Source organism: Terrapene carolina, unplaced genomic scaffold (assembly GCF_002925995.2).
Source record: "Terrapene carolina triunguis isolate 2854851 unplaced genomic scaffold, T_m_triunguis-2.0 Scaffold212, whole genome shotgun sequence".
In the NCBI taxonomy this organism is placed as follows: domain Eukaryota; kingdom Metazoa; phylum Chordata; order Testudines; family Emydidae; genus Terrapene; species Terrapene triunguis.
The window spans coordinates 4,246,969-4,266,356 of NW_020664563.1; the positions used below are offsets into that span (position 1 = coordinate 4,246,969).

Sequence of the window (19,388 nt, forward strand, 5' to 3'; positions counted from 1 at the left end):
CGTGTTTCCTTTGCTTTGCCAGAAGCTGGGACTGCATGACGGGATGGATCACTTGAAATTGCCTGTTCGGTTTGTTCCCTTGGGAGCCTCTGTTACTGGCCACAGGACACTGGGCTAGATGGTCAATCAGTCTGACCCAGTATGGCCGTTCTTATGTTCACTGCTGCCAGTCCCTGTTGTTCCCCTTTGCCTGCATCCCCTGTGCAATCTGCTCATAGAGGTCCATGATTCTTTGGCTGTTCTGTAGCTGTGCCTGCACAGCCTCTTCTCCCCACAGGCCCAGGAGATCCAATACCTCCTGTCTGCTCCAGGCCGGAGCTGGGTGTGCTCGCCAAGCTGGGCAATCCAGGAAAGGCATTGCAAAAATTCATGAGGTTTTTAAACAAGGGAGGGTGGCCTCTCGTTTCCATGACTGCTGGGCAGTGGAGCTCACAATTGTGACCAGAGCAGTCATTGTCAAGCATTGTGCGACAGCTGCTGGAGGACTTTTAGGGTCGACGCAGGTCACGCAGTGTCTACATTTGCCCTGCGTCAGCATCAGTACATGGCCGTGTTACTGTGTCGCCATGATGGGGCACTTGCATTGGCGGGAGACACACACAAATGTAGACACATGCACAACTAGGTTGACGCGAGGTGGCTTACGTCAACCTAACTTTGTAGTGTAGACCAGACCTGAGTTTGGGCGTAAACCAGAATGCAGGAGGTTCAAATATAAGGGCGCCTGCTATCTTTGGCTCACTTCGATGTGTAGCTGTATTAAAAACAAACATCAAAGTGTATGTGTTGGGGTGAAGAGGGAAGCATCTGACTATGTTATATCCATTGTTTGGGTACATAATGGGAGGTGGTGTTCTCTAGTGGATAGGGCACTGCACTTAGGAAACCTGGGCTGTCTGCCACTGCTCTGCCCTGTGACCATGGACAAGTCACTCCCCTCTCTGTGCCCTGTAAAAGGGCGATTGTGACACTTGGATGCAGATTGTGGAGATTGTGAAGTGTTGTAGGGTCTATGGAGGAAAAGAGCTAGGTATTATCATCTGGAGTAATTCCTTCCTTTTCTCCACTTGGGTCATAACAACATTATTTTAAATATAGTATTTTGTGTGTGAATTCCCTTGTTTTCTTTTACATGTTTGTTCTGTTTTTTGATGCTACGCGTTTCACAACTCTTTCAGGGTTCTAAGCCCCCCTTTTATAAAATACAGCTTTGTTTTGTTTTTGAAGGGGGCTTACCCTGAAGGATACAGATGCAGAAGTATACAGTAATGCTGTTTGCAAATGGGAGTTATAAGGAAAAAAAATCCCATGTAAGTTTAGTTCTTGATACCTAGTCTGAGTCCTCCTTACTGCAAAGTGAAACAGAGCATGTGAGTGTGGGCTAGGGTGTGTTTTGTGAAAAGCATGCTTATAAAAGCCTCTCTTACTGGATCTTGTTAGCTAAGCTACTTATATGGCCCCCGTTGCCCTAGATTTTGAGGCGCTAACATACTATCTTTCATCTGTCTGAAGTCTTGTCTACATGGGGAAATTTACTAGCATTATTATGCAACATAAGCAAAACTGAAAATCTGTTATTCCACATAAGAGAATCCATATGGGAAGCTATATCAGTATAATTATACTGATATAGTAATACTGGTAAGTTTTCCTGTGTAGACGAGCCCTAAAGGTTTTCTGTTGTTGTCCATCACCATAGTATTTGAGAATCTTCTATGTATAATCTATAGCAATAGCCAATTCCCTAGGGGACTTTTGGGGGCTTGTCTGAACAGAGAGTTTGCGCATGGTAAGCTGGGGCGTAAATCTGCCATGTGCCAGCTGTGCAGTAACTGGCTGTGTGGGCCCTGCTACTGCACACTAAGTGACCTACTCGTGTTTCAGAGTGAGGTAGATCAAAGTGCACTTACCTTAGACCTTTGTCCCTCCTGTGCCGCTGACACACCAGGCAGTCCAGTTCTCCCCTGATTATGGTCACTCGCTAGTTGTGGTATTTCTGCCCAGGTGATGCCACCACATTCAGTATCCTCTCTCACTGTCCTCTGCCAGTTCTTCTTTGGCCTTCCTCACGTAAGATTGTAGCACTGTCTGACACCAGCTTGCCATTCCTTGCCCATCTTGTTTCACTGAGGCTAAGTACGTTCAGATGCTATTTTTTTCACGTCTCAAGTAACCTGTGCCAGCTTTCCCGTACTGTACAAAGTATGTACATTCCATGCCCCTGCTCTTGTTACAGATTTGGTTGTCAGGATTCAATGTCTCAAGCTCTCAGCTTCCTTTCAACTGCCACTGAGTTCTGTCGTACTTGGGTTTTGAGTTCCAGCTGCACCTACCATCCTCCGGTTTTGGTTTAACTTAACGATTTCTGGAGCGGTAAGGTTTTACCCAAGTGGGTTGCAAACCCAACTGCAGAACCCTCCTCTCTTATCCAGCACCTGCACTGTTGCTAACCGTGGCAGAGTTAAAGTGCACTAGTGAACTTTTGGTGCACACTAGTAGAATCCACACAGTTAGTGCGCTATAGATTTACACTCCAGCTCACCGCATTAACTATCCATCTAGACAAGCCCTTGGAGTCTCTGGCTCTGCTCCCTGTTAAGGGTAAAAACACTGCTTAGGGTTTTTTGTTTTGTTTTTAGATTTTATTAGTTTACTTTAAAAATCAAACAATCTTTAAAGTATTTATGTCCTCAGTACTGTTGTGGGGGAGGGGAACATCCCTTCATGACACCTCAGCAAGGTACTATTATCCCATTTTACAGATGGGGAGCTGAAACACAGAGAAAATGAGTCCCAAGCCAGCTTCTAACCGTTAGAAGCTGGCTTGGGACTCATTTTCTCTGTTTCAGCTCCTCATCTGTAAAATGGGATAATAGTACCTTGCTGAGGTGTCATGAAGGGATGTTCCCCTCCCCCACAACAGTACTGTGGACATAAATACTTTAAAGATTGTTTGATTTTTAAAGTAAACCTGGAACATCCTTCCTCTCCTCTCTGGAGTCTCGTTCTCATTTGGAATTGGCCCTTGGAGCACCTCAGTCATATTTTGCTTCCTAGTTTTCCCTGCTCTGGGGTGACAAGTTGGCTGCGCCAAGTGCAGGTACTTTTCCTGGTGCAATGACGCGGCTGTGCTGGGGATGGAGCAGAGATGCTGCCCATTCCCCGCTGTTTCAGTCCGGTCCCCATCCGTGTGCTTGGACGAAGCACCATGGAGGCAGCTGTCTTAGGCCAAAGTCAGGAAATGCCAATGTTCCAGCAGCAGGGTGTTTTCAGCCCTGTTCCATGTTCTGTGTTTCATAGCACACAGGGCCGTGACAAAACAAAAATATATTGAGCTGCAAACTTAACACAGGAACCAGAACTAGGAGCTAGCCCATGCGTGTAACCCAGCTGCAATGACACTTCTGGGGGAAACTGAACTGTGCATTTCCTGATTGATCAATGGATCTATCTTAGGTGCTCGCAGAAGGAAGAATGGCCTGATGGATTGGGCATTGGCTCAGTTCCTAGCTCAGCTGCAGACTCTCTGTGTAAACCTTGGGCAAGTCACTGAATTTCTCTCTGAGTCAGTTCCTCAGCTATGAAATGGGGCTGATTTTTCTCTACCTGAATGACCGGGGTGTTGTGAGGATAAAATCCATTCATGATGGTGAGGCTCTCAGGTAGTGTGGTCATGAGGGCCACATGAGAACCTAGATAGACAGATGGCCCTGTGACAGGCTGATCAAGTATTCTGAGGGGCTTTCTGGTTTTTTTTCATGCTTTTTGGATGCTTTCTTTTTCTTGTCTTCCCTCAGGGTTTATTTTATGGGTTGGGTGATTATAGCCCATAAACACAGCTGGGAACCAGATACTGCTATCAAGGGCCTCTAATGACTGTAACAGGTTAGACTATTAAGTCAATGGGGAATTGTATAATGAGGAGAACAGGGTGTCAGCAGGTATTTCCTGGGACTGGGGCAGTCCATGTGCTAATGCTGCCAAATCCTGGGATGTGTGTTGGTTGCTTGGTTTGGCCCTTTTCTCCCTGCCCTTTCCCAACCTGGATCAGTAAAAAAAAAACTTTCATCTTTATCTGCCAGCAGCCCCAGTATTATAAGCCAACCCACCCATTTAGCATCTTTGTCGTATGGTGCCAGGGTGGGATGTGGCTTAGATGCTAAACAGAAATAAAACAACCCAGGAAACCCCCTGGGCCAGCCTCTCAAGGTACTTGACCCCCTGTCAGAGGCCTCCATTACCATGTAACTGAGCCTTTCTCACAGCACCCTGTGCGGTATAGCCATGCTGTTACCCCATTGTACAGCTGGGGAACTGAAGCACAGAGTGGTCAAGTGGCAGAGCAGGTAATTGAAACCAGGGCTGCAGAGTCTCAGGTGGATGCCCAGTGCTTAATGTGCCTGGGCTGAGCCCTGGTGCCTAGTTGCTTGAGCCCTGGCACCTCTTTCATTATAGATTAAGCACTGTGGGCGCCCTAAGCACTGCTCCCGATTAACAGTGCAGCTTAAAGCTGCACTGACGCAGCCTGTTTTGCATTTAATTTCCTAGATTTAGTTAAATCAGCAACAGATTTTCTGTTTGCCCTTCAAGAGCTTTGCTGTTGGAGTTGGGATTGCCTCAGGCTGACCAGCGTGCGCTCTGCTGGCTTTGCAGCGTGTCTCAGGGCCTGATCCAGCCCCCGGGGAGTCAATGGAAAGGAGCCCGTTACCTTCGCCAGGAGCTGGGTCAGGCCCAGGTGTGCCCCTGTAGACTGAAGGGGACGCTCTCTTGTGCAGTGCCAATGTGTAGTAGCACATGCTTGTTAAATGAAAGTCAGACCAGGCCAAGCTCGGGCTATGACTTGGCCCAGCCTTTTTGTGCTGTGGCCCTGCCTTAAAAGCATGGGCAGAGGGGAATTAGTTCCACGCCTCTGTAACAAAAAATGCCAGACACCATTCTGCTCACACTGGGAAAACCCTCACCTCTGAGCAGGGTCCCAGCGTAGAACAGGGATGGCTCCACGGGGGGCTGTGAGCCTGTGAAAACTGGGGGAAATGAGGGTCGGCTAGAAAGGAAACCATTTTGTAACCTTAACTCTTGCGGTCATGATGGCTGTAGTATTGTTGGCAGCGCGGCTGCCATGGTCCTTGGGGGATGGTCAGGTGACCCTTTCCTTTTCTGGCTTGCTGTGATACATGTGTGCTAGCTGCTTCTGCAGACACTGTCCCTGCCACAAAGAGTTTACAGTGAAAAAGGCAGGGGAGGGGCATGGGTCTCAGGAGGAAAACCAGGTGGTCAGGGGATTAAGGGCACAAGGCTTGATAACTCCAGTGCTATTTGGTTTTGATGTAAGCCCGGCCCCTTTTCCACAGTAGGCGATGCTGCAAAGGCATGGTTTTAGGAGCAATTAGAATGAGTTAGGGTGTGATGACTAGTGCATAGAAGGTCACCCAAAGCAAAGGGACAGCACGGAGGCCAGTGGGGTCTGGAATCTGGTGTTCTTAGGGGGCCAGGGAGTAGGGTGACCAGGTGTCCCGATTTTATAGAGACAGTCCTGATATTCGGGAATTTTTCTTATATGGGCACATATTACCCCCCACACTCTGTCCTGATTTTTCATACTTGCTGTCTGGTCACCCTACCAGGGAGAGAGACCAGGCCAGACGTGTGGGCAGGGGCTGCGCTGTGCAGGGGCTTGAAGGTGAGGCGTTGTCCAAAGTTGATGGGCGGCGGAAAGGGGAGCCAGTGGTGGGAAAGGAAGCTGGCTTGGCAGCAGGGTTTCGTACAGGGCTGTGAGGGACAAGGTCACTGGCGCGAAGATGCGAGAGGAACAGGCCGCACTGGTGAAGGCGGGAGAGCAGCAGGGCAGAGATGAACGATTTGGCACTGGGATGGAGAGGAGAGGTTGAATTTGAGGGTGGTGGGAAGGCATTGGAGGCAGGATGTGGTTCCATCGTGCGTGTGGGAGCAGAGAACAGTCCCCCTGCAGCTGTGGGGCTGGATGCTGCCTGGAGGCGTTCTACAGGATGGAGCAGAAGGAAAGCAGTGCAGAGGGCCTGTGCAGGGAAAACAGGAGTTTGGTTTAAGTTGTGATAAGTGTGAGATGGGAGCCGGGTCTGACTGACAGGGAATCTGCTATGAGATGTATTGCAACTGGCATCCCCCAGGGTCCAGCTTCCTGTGTGTGCAGTGTCCTGTGATCTATCTATGCTGGAGCTCAGTGCCCCACAGGGGTGGCAGTACCCCGGTGAGCATCCCCCACTAGACCCTTCCTGGCTAAGGGGGAGAAGGTGGCAGGCAGGGCGCAAGGTGACCTTGTTTTAGAAATCGCAGACATACAGTTGGGGCAGCGTTTTTTATAGGTTCATGGGACCCTAAAGTGCTCAGCATTCTGGTTCCATGCTTTGATGCCGAACAGCAGAGTTGATCAGAGAGCAACTGAGCTCTGCCTTCCCCCTGTGCACCTCTGGCCCTCACTCTCCTCCTCTCTCTGCTTCTGATGGCCGTCCCTTCCTCTCTAAGTTCCCCCAAGCGGGGTCTTGCACTGACTAGACAGGGTCATTGACTCACTGCACTTCTCCTGCAATGACATGTCATGTTAAGCTTGCGCCTTGTCTCATATGTGCTTCCTCGGGACCTGATTTGAAGCCCACTGAAGTCAGTAGAAGTCTTTCCAGCTCCGTGTGAGGACAGCACCATAGGGGTGCACTGAACACTGTAAGTGGGCTGGCAATGTGTCTGCAACAAATGCTTGGCAGTTATAAAATACCCGATTACTGAGTAATCGTCTCTTCCTCTGCTTACAGAGCTGCAGATGTCATGAACACGATGTTATTTAGCCCCGTTAAAAGTAATACTGCCATGGCTTTGACCCTTGCTGACCTCTCCTGGCCTTTGGTAAATTATGTGGGTGATGTGTGGTTCTGTGTGTGGGGAGGAGGGGCATAGAAACCAAGCAGCAAGGTCACCAGGTTTTAGTATTCGTGACCTCAGTGACTGAATATGTAGCATGGTGCAGGACCATTGCTGGCTTCGGAGAGACAAGTTCTGTCTTCTTGGTCATGAGAATGCAGCTGAGTTATGCATCGCCATGTCTTCCATATGCCCTTGTGCTGTATTCCCCGGTAACTCAGTGCTCAGGTCACCACTGAATTCCTGCAGGAGAGAGAGAGAAGTCCCTGAGTGAGCAAATAAAAAGGACAGTCGATCCCAGTGATATTCCTGTCAGGAGGTGTGCAAGGTGCATAATGCTGGGCTTGCAAGCATACCTGATCTGCTGCCCCCATACAAATTTCCCACAAAATGCACTAAACAAACACACAGGGAATCACCAAATGAAGCCAGAGGAATCTTGCAAGCAGACTTTAAAAGTGCCAGGTGCCCTCTCCTTCCCATTAAAATCTGCCTCCGAGGCCTCTCCAGAGCGGAACAGATGGTAACCCCAGGAGGAAATGCTAGCAGCACCTCCCCCTGTAACCAGCTCTAGTTATGAGAGCTGCTCTGATTATATATAAATGAGAGAGACAGCGACTGCAGATCAGTGCCCAACACAGCTAGGTTTGTCCTCAGATTCACCCCTGTTATTAACCAGCTGTCTTTCGGATATCGGCATATGTGAAAACGAGGAATGTTTCCCTGTGGGGATGGTTTGGAATGGTGGGGTGCTGTGCCACAGGTTAGGGGGCTGTTCCCCTGCCTTCACTATTTAAGATTCCCCTTCTCCCACCCCAACCAGGCAGGGGCACTTGGGAGCGATTGGGGGATTTCAGAGTTTATAACAACCCAGCAGGAAATGCTGGCCATCAGCAGAAGGGAAGTGTTTGTGTGGGGATGTGACTAGAATAGGCTTGGCAGGAGACTCCCCACCCTCCCATGTCTGTCCAGGCCTCAGGAGAGGGAGGTGAGCTAGGCTCAGTCTTTCATTATCAACCCTTTGCCTTTATTTCCCTTCTTGGCCACTGGTTTGAATCCAGCTCAGGTCGGCTAGTAGAGCTCGAATCTGTACCACCTTCCAGCACTTGGGTGCGAATAAAATCCTGTTTTAAAACTCCACCGTATGTTAAGAGAACAGTTCCTGAAGTTACAAAGTCCAGCACTCGGAAGTTAGGCAGAACCTGTGCCACCTTAATTCGCCCCTTGTGCATATGCATTATGAGCCTCTAATTACATGCTCACGTGCTGTTTTTCCCCATAGGACCCTGGCTCATTCAGTGCAAAGATGGACGGTGCTCAGGGAATGAGGCGGCTGTTCAATATTTCTTTTTATCCTCATTATTCAATTCGTTATTCAATCCAGGCCTTCCTTAGTGCACATTGTCCAAACTGCTCTAAATTCAAAATTATTAATTTCCTCATGGCCTTTTCTGTAGTGCTGTAGTATCGGAGCCTCACAAACAGAACCAAATTTATCTTCACAACATAGCAGAGTATTATCTCCAGGTTACAAATGGGGAACTGAGGTACAAAGAGATGTGGGACAAAATTTGCAGAAGCCTCCACTGCGTTTGGACTGGGTGCCCAATGTGGCTAGCTAAGGCCTGAGTTTTTGGAAGTGCTGAGCACTTGCAACTTCTATTGGGGCAGACCCTCCGTTGCTGTGAATATCTTAGCTTCATGGGGGTAGGACAGCCTGCATTAGCTGAGCTCCATAGAGCCAGGACCGTTTACATGAGCTGAGGGTCTGCCCCATTGACTTGAATTCCATTTGTCCACACTCAGCACTTCCGAAAATCAGGCTTGAGTTTAGTGCTCAGAAAATGAGCAACAGGTTAGATCAAGTAGTGACCATCATTGAAAATTTTGGTCTAAGTGACTTGCCCAGCATCCTATAGGAAATTTGTGGCAGAGGCAGGGATAGAACCCAGCTTCCCCGGGTGACAGTTAATTGCCATAACAATCCGTTCTCTTCCTGTACTTACCTGCCTCTCACTTTCTAGGTTCTGCAGCAAATGAGGCAGGGGTCCTACAAACAACAGCTTTATTCACTACACCACCCTGTTCCTCCCAAGAGGACATCCATCCTGTGCACTGAATAAGGCAGAGGTCCTGTGGAAACACTTGCATGTCTTCGTGTAATTAATGACTGTATCTTAATGCATACTCACAAGGGGGCTGAATTAAGCTTGTCCGGGCAACCTTGATTTGAGGGATTGGGGCCAGAGTGATTTGCCCAAGGTCCTAGTTGAGTGCTTTGACCACAAGACTATCCTTCCTCTTGACAAGAAAAGATTTTTCAATGGAGGCGGATATAGACAGTGCCTACACTTTCGTTATGCAGATTTGCAGGGAACGCCCCCTTGTAAGTGGCATGTAAAGGGTGCTGTCTCTCCCTGTCCCCCTCCCCACCGTCCTTTGGGGAGTAGGAGCTGCTGGTGCAGACACAGTTGCTGCAGTGCACTGGAGTGAATCCTGTCCTGCTGAGTAATCGCTCTGGCCATGTTTAAACAATTGCTCTGCAACTGGGAAATGTGCTGAACTTGCCCTGCGCTGGTAGGGGGATTTCTCTGCCATACAATGAGGTCATCAATCCTTTCTGAAAAGATTTCCCTCCTCCCCCGAAGGTCTGTAAAGAGCTAAAAACTCATTCGTTGGACGCTGTGAAAACAGGCATGGATTGGCGTTGATTTCTTTGCAGTTACGACTTGATTCAGATTTGATTCTTGCAGCATGCATTGCATGTGCAGTGTGATGGCACTTCCTGAAATACATTGATTTCTGATCAGGGTGTGAGATCAATGGTGACTAGGGAGTTAGTTAATGATGGTGTGATCTGGTGAGTGACAAGTGTGAGCGTGCATGAGTGAGTGTGCACATGCACAACAGTGCATGGACTGCTCACTTGTCACCTCTGGAGATGTGGGTTCAGATCCAAACTCAAGGTGCAGTTGAAATTGTGTGCACAGGGGTCTTGTGCGGGAAGTGGCATTATAGTACAGGACTAAGATGACTGGGCAGAGTGTGCGTCATGGGAGTAGGGACGGGGAGCTGATCTCTTTGTTTTGTGAGATTTAGGATAACCCTAAATAAAAGCCATCCCTGAAGAGGTGCTTCCTTTGCTGATTTGTCTTTCAAGCAACAATGCAGACTGCCCCACGGGAGTGGTGACTCCAGGGATGGTTTCTCAGACTGCCGTTAGCAGCAGCTCGGGGTGTGATACTGACAGTGAGTTCTGGCTGAATTGATGGCTTGCCTGTGGAAAGCAGCCTCTTGTTATCTCACAGGCTAGAACAGACTGGCTCCCTCTCTTGTTATCTCACAGGCTAGAACAGACTGGCTCCCTCTTTCTATTCCCCTCCTTTGCACCAAGGACCAAAGCCTGCCCTGCCACTACAAGAAATTCCATGTGGTGGAGAGGAGGCGCCTACGGAAGCAGATGCTGCTTTTTCAGTGGGGCAAGAAACAGGGCAATTGCATTTGGCTCTGGGGATTAGCATGAAGACAAAACAAAGACAAACACACACAAAGGGGGAGAGGAAAGAACAGCAAAGATAGAAAATGCAGCTGCTGTCTCTGGTGTTAACTTTCACTTGCAACCTCACTGCTGGAGAAACCCAGGCCCAGCACATGGTCTGATCAGCAATGCCGAGACCTGGCAAACTCGTACCAGCATCGGGCTGTTTAGACATTGCATTGCATTCTGGTCACAGGCTCACAGCAGGGCTGCAAAGTATACAGTCTTGACTGACTAAGCCAGATTCTTATTAGACATTAGAAAGACATTCAAAGTAAGAAAGATAGGGAAGAGAAGAATTAATGTGGCGAAGGAAAAGGACACACTTGGGGAGTAGGGGGTGATATTCGGGATTTAGCCAGAGCCAGTGGAGGTGGCAATGTCACCTGGATCCCTTCTCTCTGTCCTGGTCTGGTCAGGGCACCTTTCAGGATTAACATGAAGAAGGTCCAGGGTCCCAGGAGAAGGTGGCAATCATGATAACGAATCTCGTTCTGTCCCCTTTTTTCAGCTTCTAGCCAGTGTTGCAGGGACAGTTTCCCCCTCCCCCTACCAAGTCTCTCTTTTGAGGACCCCCAAAGGGCAGTGATGGGTGGAATAGCCTGTCCTCTCATTATTTTGTCCACCAATTAGGCCTAGTTTCCAACATACCAACTTCGGTTCACTGATTTCTGGTTCCACACTTTTCTTGTTTACAAAGCGTGATCTTAGCACAGCCCTTGAGTTAGATCAGTAGGCCTTTCTGTTTGGGCTAATTCAGTCTGTCTTTTTTGCACCTTTTCCCATCAGCATTTGTTGTTATAGGTTGTTGTGACATTTGATGAACTTTCACTTACCCTAAGTGTGAGCTCAACTGTAAAAAGTAATTTTGTAGGCCTACTTATTACAACAGAGCACAAGCTACGTAGCCTATCAAAAAGAAGGTGAAGAGGTGACTTGATTAAGGTTAGACCTACATAGGAAGAGGCCAACTTGTAACAAGATGCAGGGTCTGGAATCTGATGTTCGGAAAAATTCATGTTTAGCACGTCTGGAACAGCTTACCAAGGGAGGTGGGAAATGGGTCACTACTTGGAGACTTGACATTGAATTTGGATGCCATTCTAAACAATGAGCTCTAGTTCAGCCCTAAGTTATTAGCTTAGTAGAGCCGCGCTCACAGGTTACGTACTGCTGGTTAACATTCTGTGGTCTGTGCTATGCAGGAGGTCAGACGAGATGATCACAGTGGTTCCTCCTAGCCTGAAATTCTGTGCATCTCTGCCATTTGAATGGATGGAAGTAAAACCTTGGAGGGTCTGGAGTGCCTGCCCCAAGGAAAACAAAGTGTGTAATCTGGTGCCTTTCACAGGTTTTGTTTGTTTATTTTAAAAGTGCCAAATTTTGTAAAAAGTCACCTTTGTCTAAAATGCCAGAAAAGAAGCAAGATGTAAAAGTATTTTGCTCTTGAATTCTGGCTCAGCAGTTGGAGGAAGTGCCTGCCTGGTGCGCTCTGCAGGCTTGGATCCTGGGTTGTTCACTGGCACCACGTTTGGGTGTGGCATGGTGGGCTCTGTGCCATTGAGCTGTGCGACGAAAAAGCACAACTCAAGAGGAAAGGGAAGAGCAACTTTGTGTCTCTGAAGTGCTGCCTGCCTGCTGCTGCCTTAGGGAGTGAATGCGTGACCCAAATCCTTGCATTCAATTAGCAGGTCAGAGTATTTTTTGCACTGACTTGTGAGTGTGTGGGAATGTCAGAGAGAATTGATTTTATCCACATCTCAGGAAAATGTAACCCAGCTGTCACTTGCCAGGAGATGCAGTTGTAGGCAGCTGTTGGCCTCACAACTGTTACAGGCAAGAGCTCTGAATTAACAAGAGACTTCAACAAAAGCCAAGTGCACTTGTATTTTTATCCTCTTCTGACCCCCTTCCCCTTTCTTGGTACCCTGCATTGATAATGCTAACCTTTCAGAGCAAAGATCCTTCAGTGTCCAGCATACTTACCTGATCTAAGACAGGACAGTAACAAAATGATGGATAGCTGTGTTTTATTGCCTAGTGCAGGGCACAGCTTTTAAAAGTCAGAATAAATGAATTCAGTAAACTAAAAGAGGAAACATTTTTCTATTTCTGGCAACTTGAGAAGGAGGATGAGAGATCCGGTTCTTGGTCTTGTTATGGGGCATTTTGCAAAATCTAAACTGTCCTTAACTCCAGCAAGATCTGATCTGGACTGTTCTCCCAGGATGCTTTGCAGGGATTTGGTTCTCACGACTATTCAAGTACAGTAGTACAATAAAAATATTCCCTACCCAGCCCCAGAACTCTGGCAACTGCTTCCCGGATTATGCTGTCAATGGAGTGGATGAGCGGCAACTCTGGCAGGTAGAAAGGGCCACTTTCCCCAGAAGAGAGCTGATGACGGAGAGCATGACCTAATGGACTCAGAAGTGAAATTTGCCCCAACCAGTTAGACTGCAGTCAAATTAATTTACAGGTGTGTTGGCAAAGCAAAGGCCTCCGTCCACAATGATTCTGAATCTGCAAAGAAACCAAGAATTTGAACTTGTTCTTGGAGGAGGCACTTGATTGCTCCCTGCAGTGGGGAAATGGCTCCCGAGCTGAAGGACCTTTCTTCTCTTTGCGCTCATGTTAGTGCATAGGTGTGACGTTATTGACATGAACTGTGACCATATAGATCATTGTTGCAACCAAGGTCCTCTAGTTGCAAATCTTGTACAAAGGAGGTCAAGTAAGGAGTCTATGAAAAGGTTGTAATTTGCTGGTTATGGTTATGCTGTCTATGTGTGTATGATTTTTGTATTTGAAGTTATGAATATTGGCTATGTACTTGTATCTCAATGTGTTTGATTCTAAGTAGCATCAGTGAAGCATTTGTTCAGCTTCTTGAGAAAGAACTATTCTGAGTAAGTACCCAATCAAGAAACACTTAACTGACAATGGACCCTGGAAGACTCCAATCCACATCTGAGGAGCCTTCCTGGGAACGTTCAAGCTCGCATGTAAGCAATGGCTGCCTCCTGCAAACTGAGTCATGCATGGACATGTAACTTGCCAATGTGACTCCAAACTCCATCTTGCTGCTGTGATTTTCCACTGTAAGAACAATGGGGTTTCCTTCCACATGGCAGAGGATATAAAAGGCCCTGGAAACCCCTCCATCTTGTCTTCAATCCTGCTTCTGACCTCTGGAGGAACTGTGCTTGAAACTGAAGCTCTGAACGACCCATCCAAGCTGGGATGTTTGTACCCCAGAGACTTGATTGGTTTAAATCATCAGTAATCTCGTCAAGCCTGAAACAAGCCTGAACTAAGACATTTGCAATTGTTGTATGTATTTGATTCCATTTAACCAATTTTAACTCTCATCTATATCTCTTTCTTTTTATGAATAAACCTTTAGATTTTACATTATAAAGGATTGGCAGCAGCATGATTTGTGGGTAAGATCTGACTGGTATATTGACCTGGGTCTGGGGCTTGGTCCTTTGGGATCGGGAGAACCTTTTTTTTTTACCTGGGTATTGGTTTTCATAATCATTTATCCCCATAAGGAGTGGCTCTGGTGGTGATACTGGGAAACTGGAGTGTCTGAGGGAATTGCTTGTATGACTTCTGGTTAGCCAGTGGGGTAAAACCAAAGTCCTCTCTGTTTGGCTGGTTTGGTGTGCATTAGTAGTGAAGGATCCCCAGCCTTGGGCGGTGACTGCCCTACTTGTCCTGAATTAATACTCTCAGTAGTGTCCTGCCAAAGGCCACTTTGTTACAGTGGGGAAGGAGGTTCTTGTGGCTAAGGCAAAAAACTGGACTCCAGGAAATAGCTTTGCTGTTGGCTTGTTGTGTGGCCTTGGGTCACTTATGTTATCACTTGGGTTATGATCACTTAGGTTGAGGTTTTCAAAGCCCACTAGGGCAGGGGTTCTCAAACTGGGGGTCGGGACCCTTCAGTGGGTCGCCAGGTTATTACATGGGGGGTCACGAGCTGTCAGCCTCCATCCCAAACCCCGCTTTGCCTCCAGCATTTATAATGGTGTTAAATATATAAACAAGTGTTTTTAATTTATAATGGGGGGGTCGCACTCAGAGGTTTACTATGTGAAAGGGGTCACCAGTACAATAGTTTGAGAAACACTGCACTAGGGGATTTAGCCACACAGTTCCTATTACCATTAAATTAATGGAAGTAAATGGTAAGGGGGGTGTAATGCAATGCCAGACTAACCTGATTTGCTTCTTTGAAAAATAACTCTTTTTTAGATAGGGGAAGTGCAGTAGGTCCAATATACGTGGACTTCAGTAAAGCATTTGACACTTTACCACACTGGAAATTACTAGTTAAGTTAGGGAGGATGGGGATCAGTACAGAATTGTTAAGTGGCTAAGGAACTGGCTAAAGGGGAGAAGACAATGGGTTGTGTTGACGGGTGAATTATCAGACTGGAGGGAGGTTACTAGTGAAGTTTGCCAGAAAAAGTAAGAGTGCGTTAATGAAATTTGCTGATGGTACACAATTGGGAGGCCTTGTCAATACAGAGTAGTATTGTACAGGAAGATCTGGTTGATCTCGAAGACTGGAATGACAGAAATGGGATGAAAATTCAGTAGTTCAAAGTGCAAGGTCATGCACTGAGGGTCTAATAATAAGAATTTCTGCTACAAGCTGGGGCTCATCAGTTGGAAGCAACAGAGGAGAGAGACCTGGGTGTGTGGGTCGATCACTGGGCTATTAGCCACCGATATGATGTGGCTGTGAAAAAGGCCAGTGACATCCTAGGCTGTATCAGGCGAAGCATTTCCAGTAGAGAGAGAGAGGTGTTCACGCCATTGAACAAAGCATTGGTAAGACCTCATTTGAAGTACCTTGTACAGTTGTGATCACCCGTGTTCTAGAAAGATGAATTTAGACTGGAACCGGTGCAGAGAAGAGCTACTAAGATGATCAGGGGAATGGAGGGCCTGTCTTATGGGAGGAACTGGAAGAGCCTGGCTTGTTCAGTCTAGCAAACAGAAGGCTGAGAGGCGATCTGATTGCTCTATGTAAATACATCAGGGGGTAAATACCAGGGAGGGTGAAGAGCTATTTAAGCTAAAGGACAATACTGGCACAACTACAAATGGGTATAAACCGGCCATGAACGAATTCAGACTGGAAATGAGAAGGTGTCTAACCACCAGAGGGTGAGGTTCTGGAGCAGCCTCCCAATCAGAGTTGTGGGCAAAGCACTTAATTAGTTTTAGGAGATAGCGGAACAGATTTTTCATTGTGATTGTATGACAGGGCTGGTTGTGGTGGTAGGGGGCAAGGCTCAGAAGCCCTGGGGCTCATTTCCAGTATATGTCTTATATTTCTGAAGAGCATGATTCAGGGTTTCAGTTGCCTACCTGTAGGGGTTAGGAAGGGATTCTCTCCCCCCTCCCCTCCCCCAGTGTATTCAGGGGTGGGATATTTTGTTTATCATCTTCCTCTGAACCATCAGGGCTGCTGTGGCCAGAGATGGGACACTGGGCAGGGCCAGGGCTCTGAGGTGGCTCCGAGCATTCTCTGTCTCAGGTGCTTGGCTGGATGTTTCTTTCTCACGTGTTCAGGGTCTAACTGATCACCACGTGTGGGGTTGGGAAGGAATTTCCCCCTAGGTCAGATTGGCAGCAACCTGGGGTGTTTCACCTTCCTCTGCAGCATGTGGGTCGCCTGCCAGGATTATCTGGGTCTATCTCACTTCCTCATTTCCCTGCTGTTGCGGGGGCCTCAGGTCCTGGTGCACCTCGGTCCCTCCTGTTCTGTGCCTGTGGCACATAATACTCCAGTCTCCTGTGGACTGTAATACTTTGGTCTATTTTGATTGTTGGGTTTAGCGTGTGGTGCTGGGTGAGGATGGATGGCCTGTGATATGCTGGAGGTCAGACTAGGTCTGTGGTTCTCAGCCTGTTTACCATTGTGGGTCACATATGAAGCTATCTGTGTTATGCGGGCTGCATCCACACAATGTATATGTACGACCTGTATGGCCCTGAGGATGGGCCACAGCTGTGTGCTGATTGGGCCACAGGTTGAAAACCACTGGACTAGGTGATCTGATGGCTCCTTCTGGCCTTGAAATCTGTGACGAACATGAATATTTGTGTGGCTAAATCTCACTAGTCGGCCTTGAAAACCTGAGCCTGACCTGCTCTGTCACCAGTGTGCTGTGAGGAATTGGTCATTCATTTGAAAAGCAGGGTGGGATTTTGTGATCAAGATGCTGGATAAGTACTAGTTGAGATCTGACTGGGTTGTTCAGCTTGTCCTATGTTACCTAGAGTGTGCTGAGCAATTTTGATGATGCAGCAATGACTCATTCAGCAGGATTGCAAGTACGAAATTGTTATCCTCTTATCTGTTTTCTTCTTCTTCTCTCTCCAGCCAAACATTTCATCCTGTGAGTGTTAGTGCGGAGCTTCTTGTCTTTAATAATGCCCTGTAGACCAGGGTGGATAAAAATTAATGGCTTTTTAAAAAATGGATTTTTTAATTTAAATTAAATACAAGTTTATTTTTAGAAATCTTATGTGAAATTATGACAGCATGTGTTCAGGTCTAAATTTAATCGATTAAAATCATATAAATTACATTTAAAAACATAAGCAGTATATGTTTACTGCCAAAGTTTTCAAGAAAGTCAAATCACTGAACAGATAGAAATCACGGGCTAAGCACCTGCAACCAGAAAAGTAGCGTTTTCTGCAGGTGCAGAGAGAATGTTTCCTTCATTTCAGTGTATTTAACTAGTTTAGTTCAATGATTAGTTCATGCAGAGTTAAAAACCAGTAGGAAGATGAAAAAGCAGGAAAGCTTGTTTTCCTCTTCCAATCTATTAATAAAAACTAGGTCTGAGAGGATGAGATCTGTCGGAATCTGATACCTTGAAGGACACAGTGATAGGAAACAATCAATTTCATTTACTAACTACAAATAATACTTCCTTGCATTAATAAATCAGTTCTAAATGCAAACCTTGTTTTGATAAACTTTTTTTCTTGTATATCTAGCACATTTAAGGTAGATTTATTTAACTAATTAAAAAAATGTAAATGCTATGGGTTTTTTGCATTTTTAATTGCATTCAAATTCCCATCTAAACAGAATTTGACACTAAGCACAAGTAAAAATTAATCATCTGGTAAATAAGAAATGCATTATCCACCATTTTCTAACATCATGAAAATGTAAAAAATAAGAATCTTTATAAATGTAATTTAAGCTGTGTAATTGCTTAAATAAATGTGTATAGACACCGTGTATCTTCTTGGTTCATAAAAAAAGCACTAAATTTTGCATAAAGGGTATATTTAGTTGCAACTCAACGTGTTTTAATGGTTGTCAACCAGTGAGAATCAACCTTTTTTTAGGAAAATAACTAAAAAGTACAAATGCAAAACATAATTAAAATGGAGGAAAATCAAGGTTTCCTGCTTGCTGATTTAAATCATGATTAAAATCAGTGATTTTAAAATGCTTTGATTTAAATCAGCCCACCCTGCTGTAGACTACAGAACTACCCAGTAGTTATTGCTGCAGCTTCATTTATAACCTGGTTCTTTCGTTTTCATCCCCTAGGTCCAGCTGGGAACTTCCTGACTTGCGAGAAGGGAGAGTAAAAGCCATCAGTGACTCTGATGGTGTGAGCTACCCCTGGTATGGGAACACCACGGAAACGGTGACCTTGGTTGGGCCCACTAACAAGGTCTCCCGGTTCTCAGTCAGTATGAATGACAATTTTTACCCCAGCGTGACATGGGCTGTCCCTGTGAGTGACAGCAATGTACCACTGCTGACCAGGATTAAGAGGGATCAGAGCTTTACCACGTGGCTAGTAGCCATGAATATGACCACCAAGGAGAAGATCATCCTGCAGACTATAAAGTGGAGGATGCGTGTGGACATTGAAGTGGATCCCCTGCAGCTCCTGGGGCAGCGAGCACGACTAGTGGGAAGGACTCATCAGGAGCAGCCCCGGATTCTGAGCCGAATGGAACCCATCCCGCCAAACGCACTAGTGAAACCCAATGCCAACGATGCCCAAGTCCTCATGTGGAGACCTAAACGAGGCCAGCCTTTGATAGTGATACCTCCCAAGTAGATGGTGTGTGGGCGTGCATGCATGAGGACGTCATTGCTGTTGGTATGGTGCAAATGAACTGGATTTCTGAGCCAAAGCAGACATCTGGTGAATGGAAACAGAGTTCCTCCTTATTCAGAAAGAATATGGTACTTGGTAGTGGCCAAAGCTATGTCACAAAAGAGGAATTGCACAGCTGGTGGACTTCCGATGACATACCTGGGGGATTCTGTACTTCCAGGGTATTTTGGCTGGAAGAGGCTTTCTTATCTGAATAACTCATATTCCCTTGCCATAACATGCAAGGAATGAGAATATGATTAAACAGTGCCTGTGGCAAATGCTGCTTCCCAACCAATTAGATGTAGAAATGGAGACCATGCACACCAGACATTCATGGTCTTCCAGTTCGATCCTACTATCTGACCGATGGGGCGGGGTGTTACCACGTTTTTATACCTATGCAGTTTTGATTGATAATCAAATGATCACCTTGCTCATTGGAACTAAAAGAATGTTTACAAAGGGGGGGGGGGGGGAGAATAACAACCCATGCCATCTGTTCCACTTAGCTACAGACAAGCTCTGAGTCCACAAGGAACTGTCCAAGGTGCTGAACTGAAGAACAATGTGAACTACCTTCCTCTTCCCAAGAATAATTTCTTCAAACAGATTGAATTAGGAAATTTTGCATGCATCTCAGTGTGTTTCGAGTAGTTGTGAATGTAGGAGCTGCCATAGGTCTTTCCATCCTTTGAGTGAAATCCAAGGGAAATCTAGATGTAATTTAGTTCTAAGATACACTAATATTTCCTGGCCCTCCATTTCCCTCTCCCCCAAGCCCTTTTTTTTAAAAGAAG

The 19,388-nt window shown here is 46.5% G+C and overlaps 1 protein-coding gene across 1 annotated transcript; it reads left to right on the forward strand.

The window, feature by feature from the left end:
* Positions 1 to 15,563: 15,563 nt before the first annotated feature.
* LOC113407518 (protein FAM78B) lies at positions 15,564 to 18,549 on the forward strand. The gene is made up of 2 exons (XM_026656113.1): positions 15,564 to 15,610; positions 18,027 to 18,549. The coding sequence occupies exons 1-2, from the start codon at positions 15,564 to 15,566 to the stop codon at positions 18,547 to 18,549; spliced, it is 570 nt and encodes a 189-aa protein (XP_026511898.1).
* Positions 18,550 to 19,388: the final 839 nt, after the last annotated feature.

Coding starts and splice junctions, on each gene's coding strand:
- LOC113407518 (XM_026656113.1), top strand. CDS start 15,564: ATGAACGAATTCAGACTGGAAATGAGAAGGTGTCTAACCACCAGAGG. Junction 15,611..18,026: donor AGGTGTCTAACCACCAGAGG/GTGAGGTTCTGG, acceptor TTCATCCCCTAG/GTCCAGCTGGGAACTTCCTG.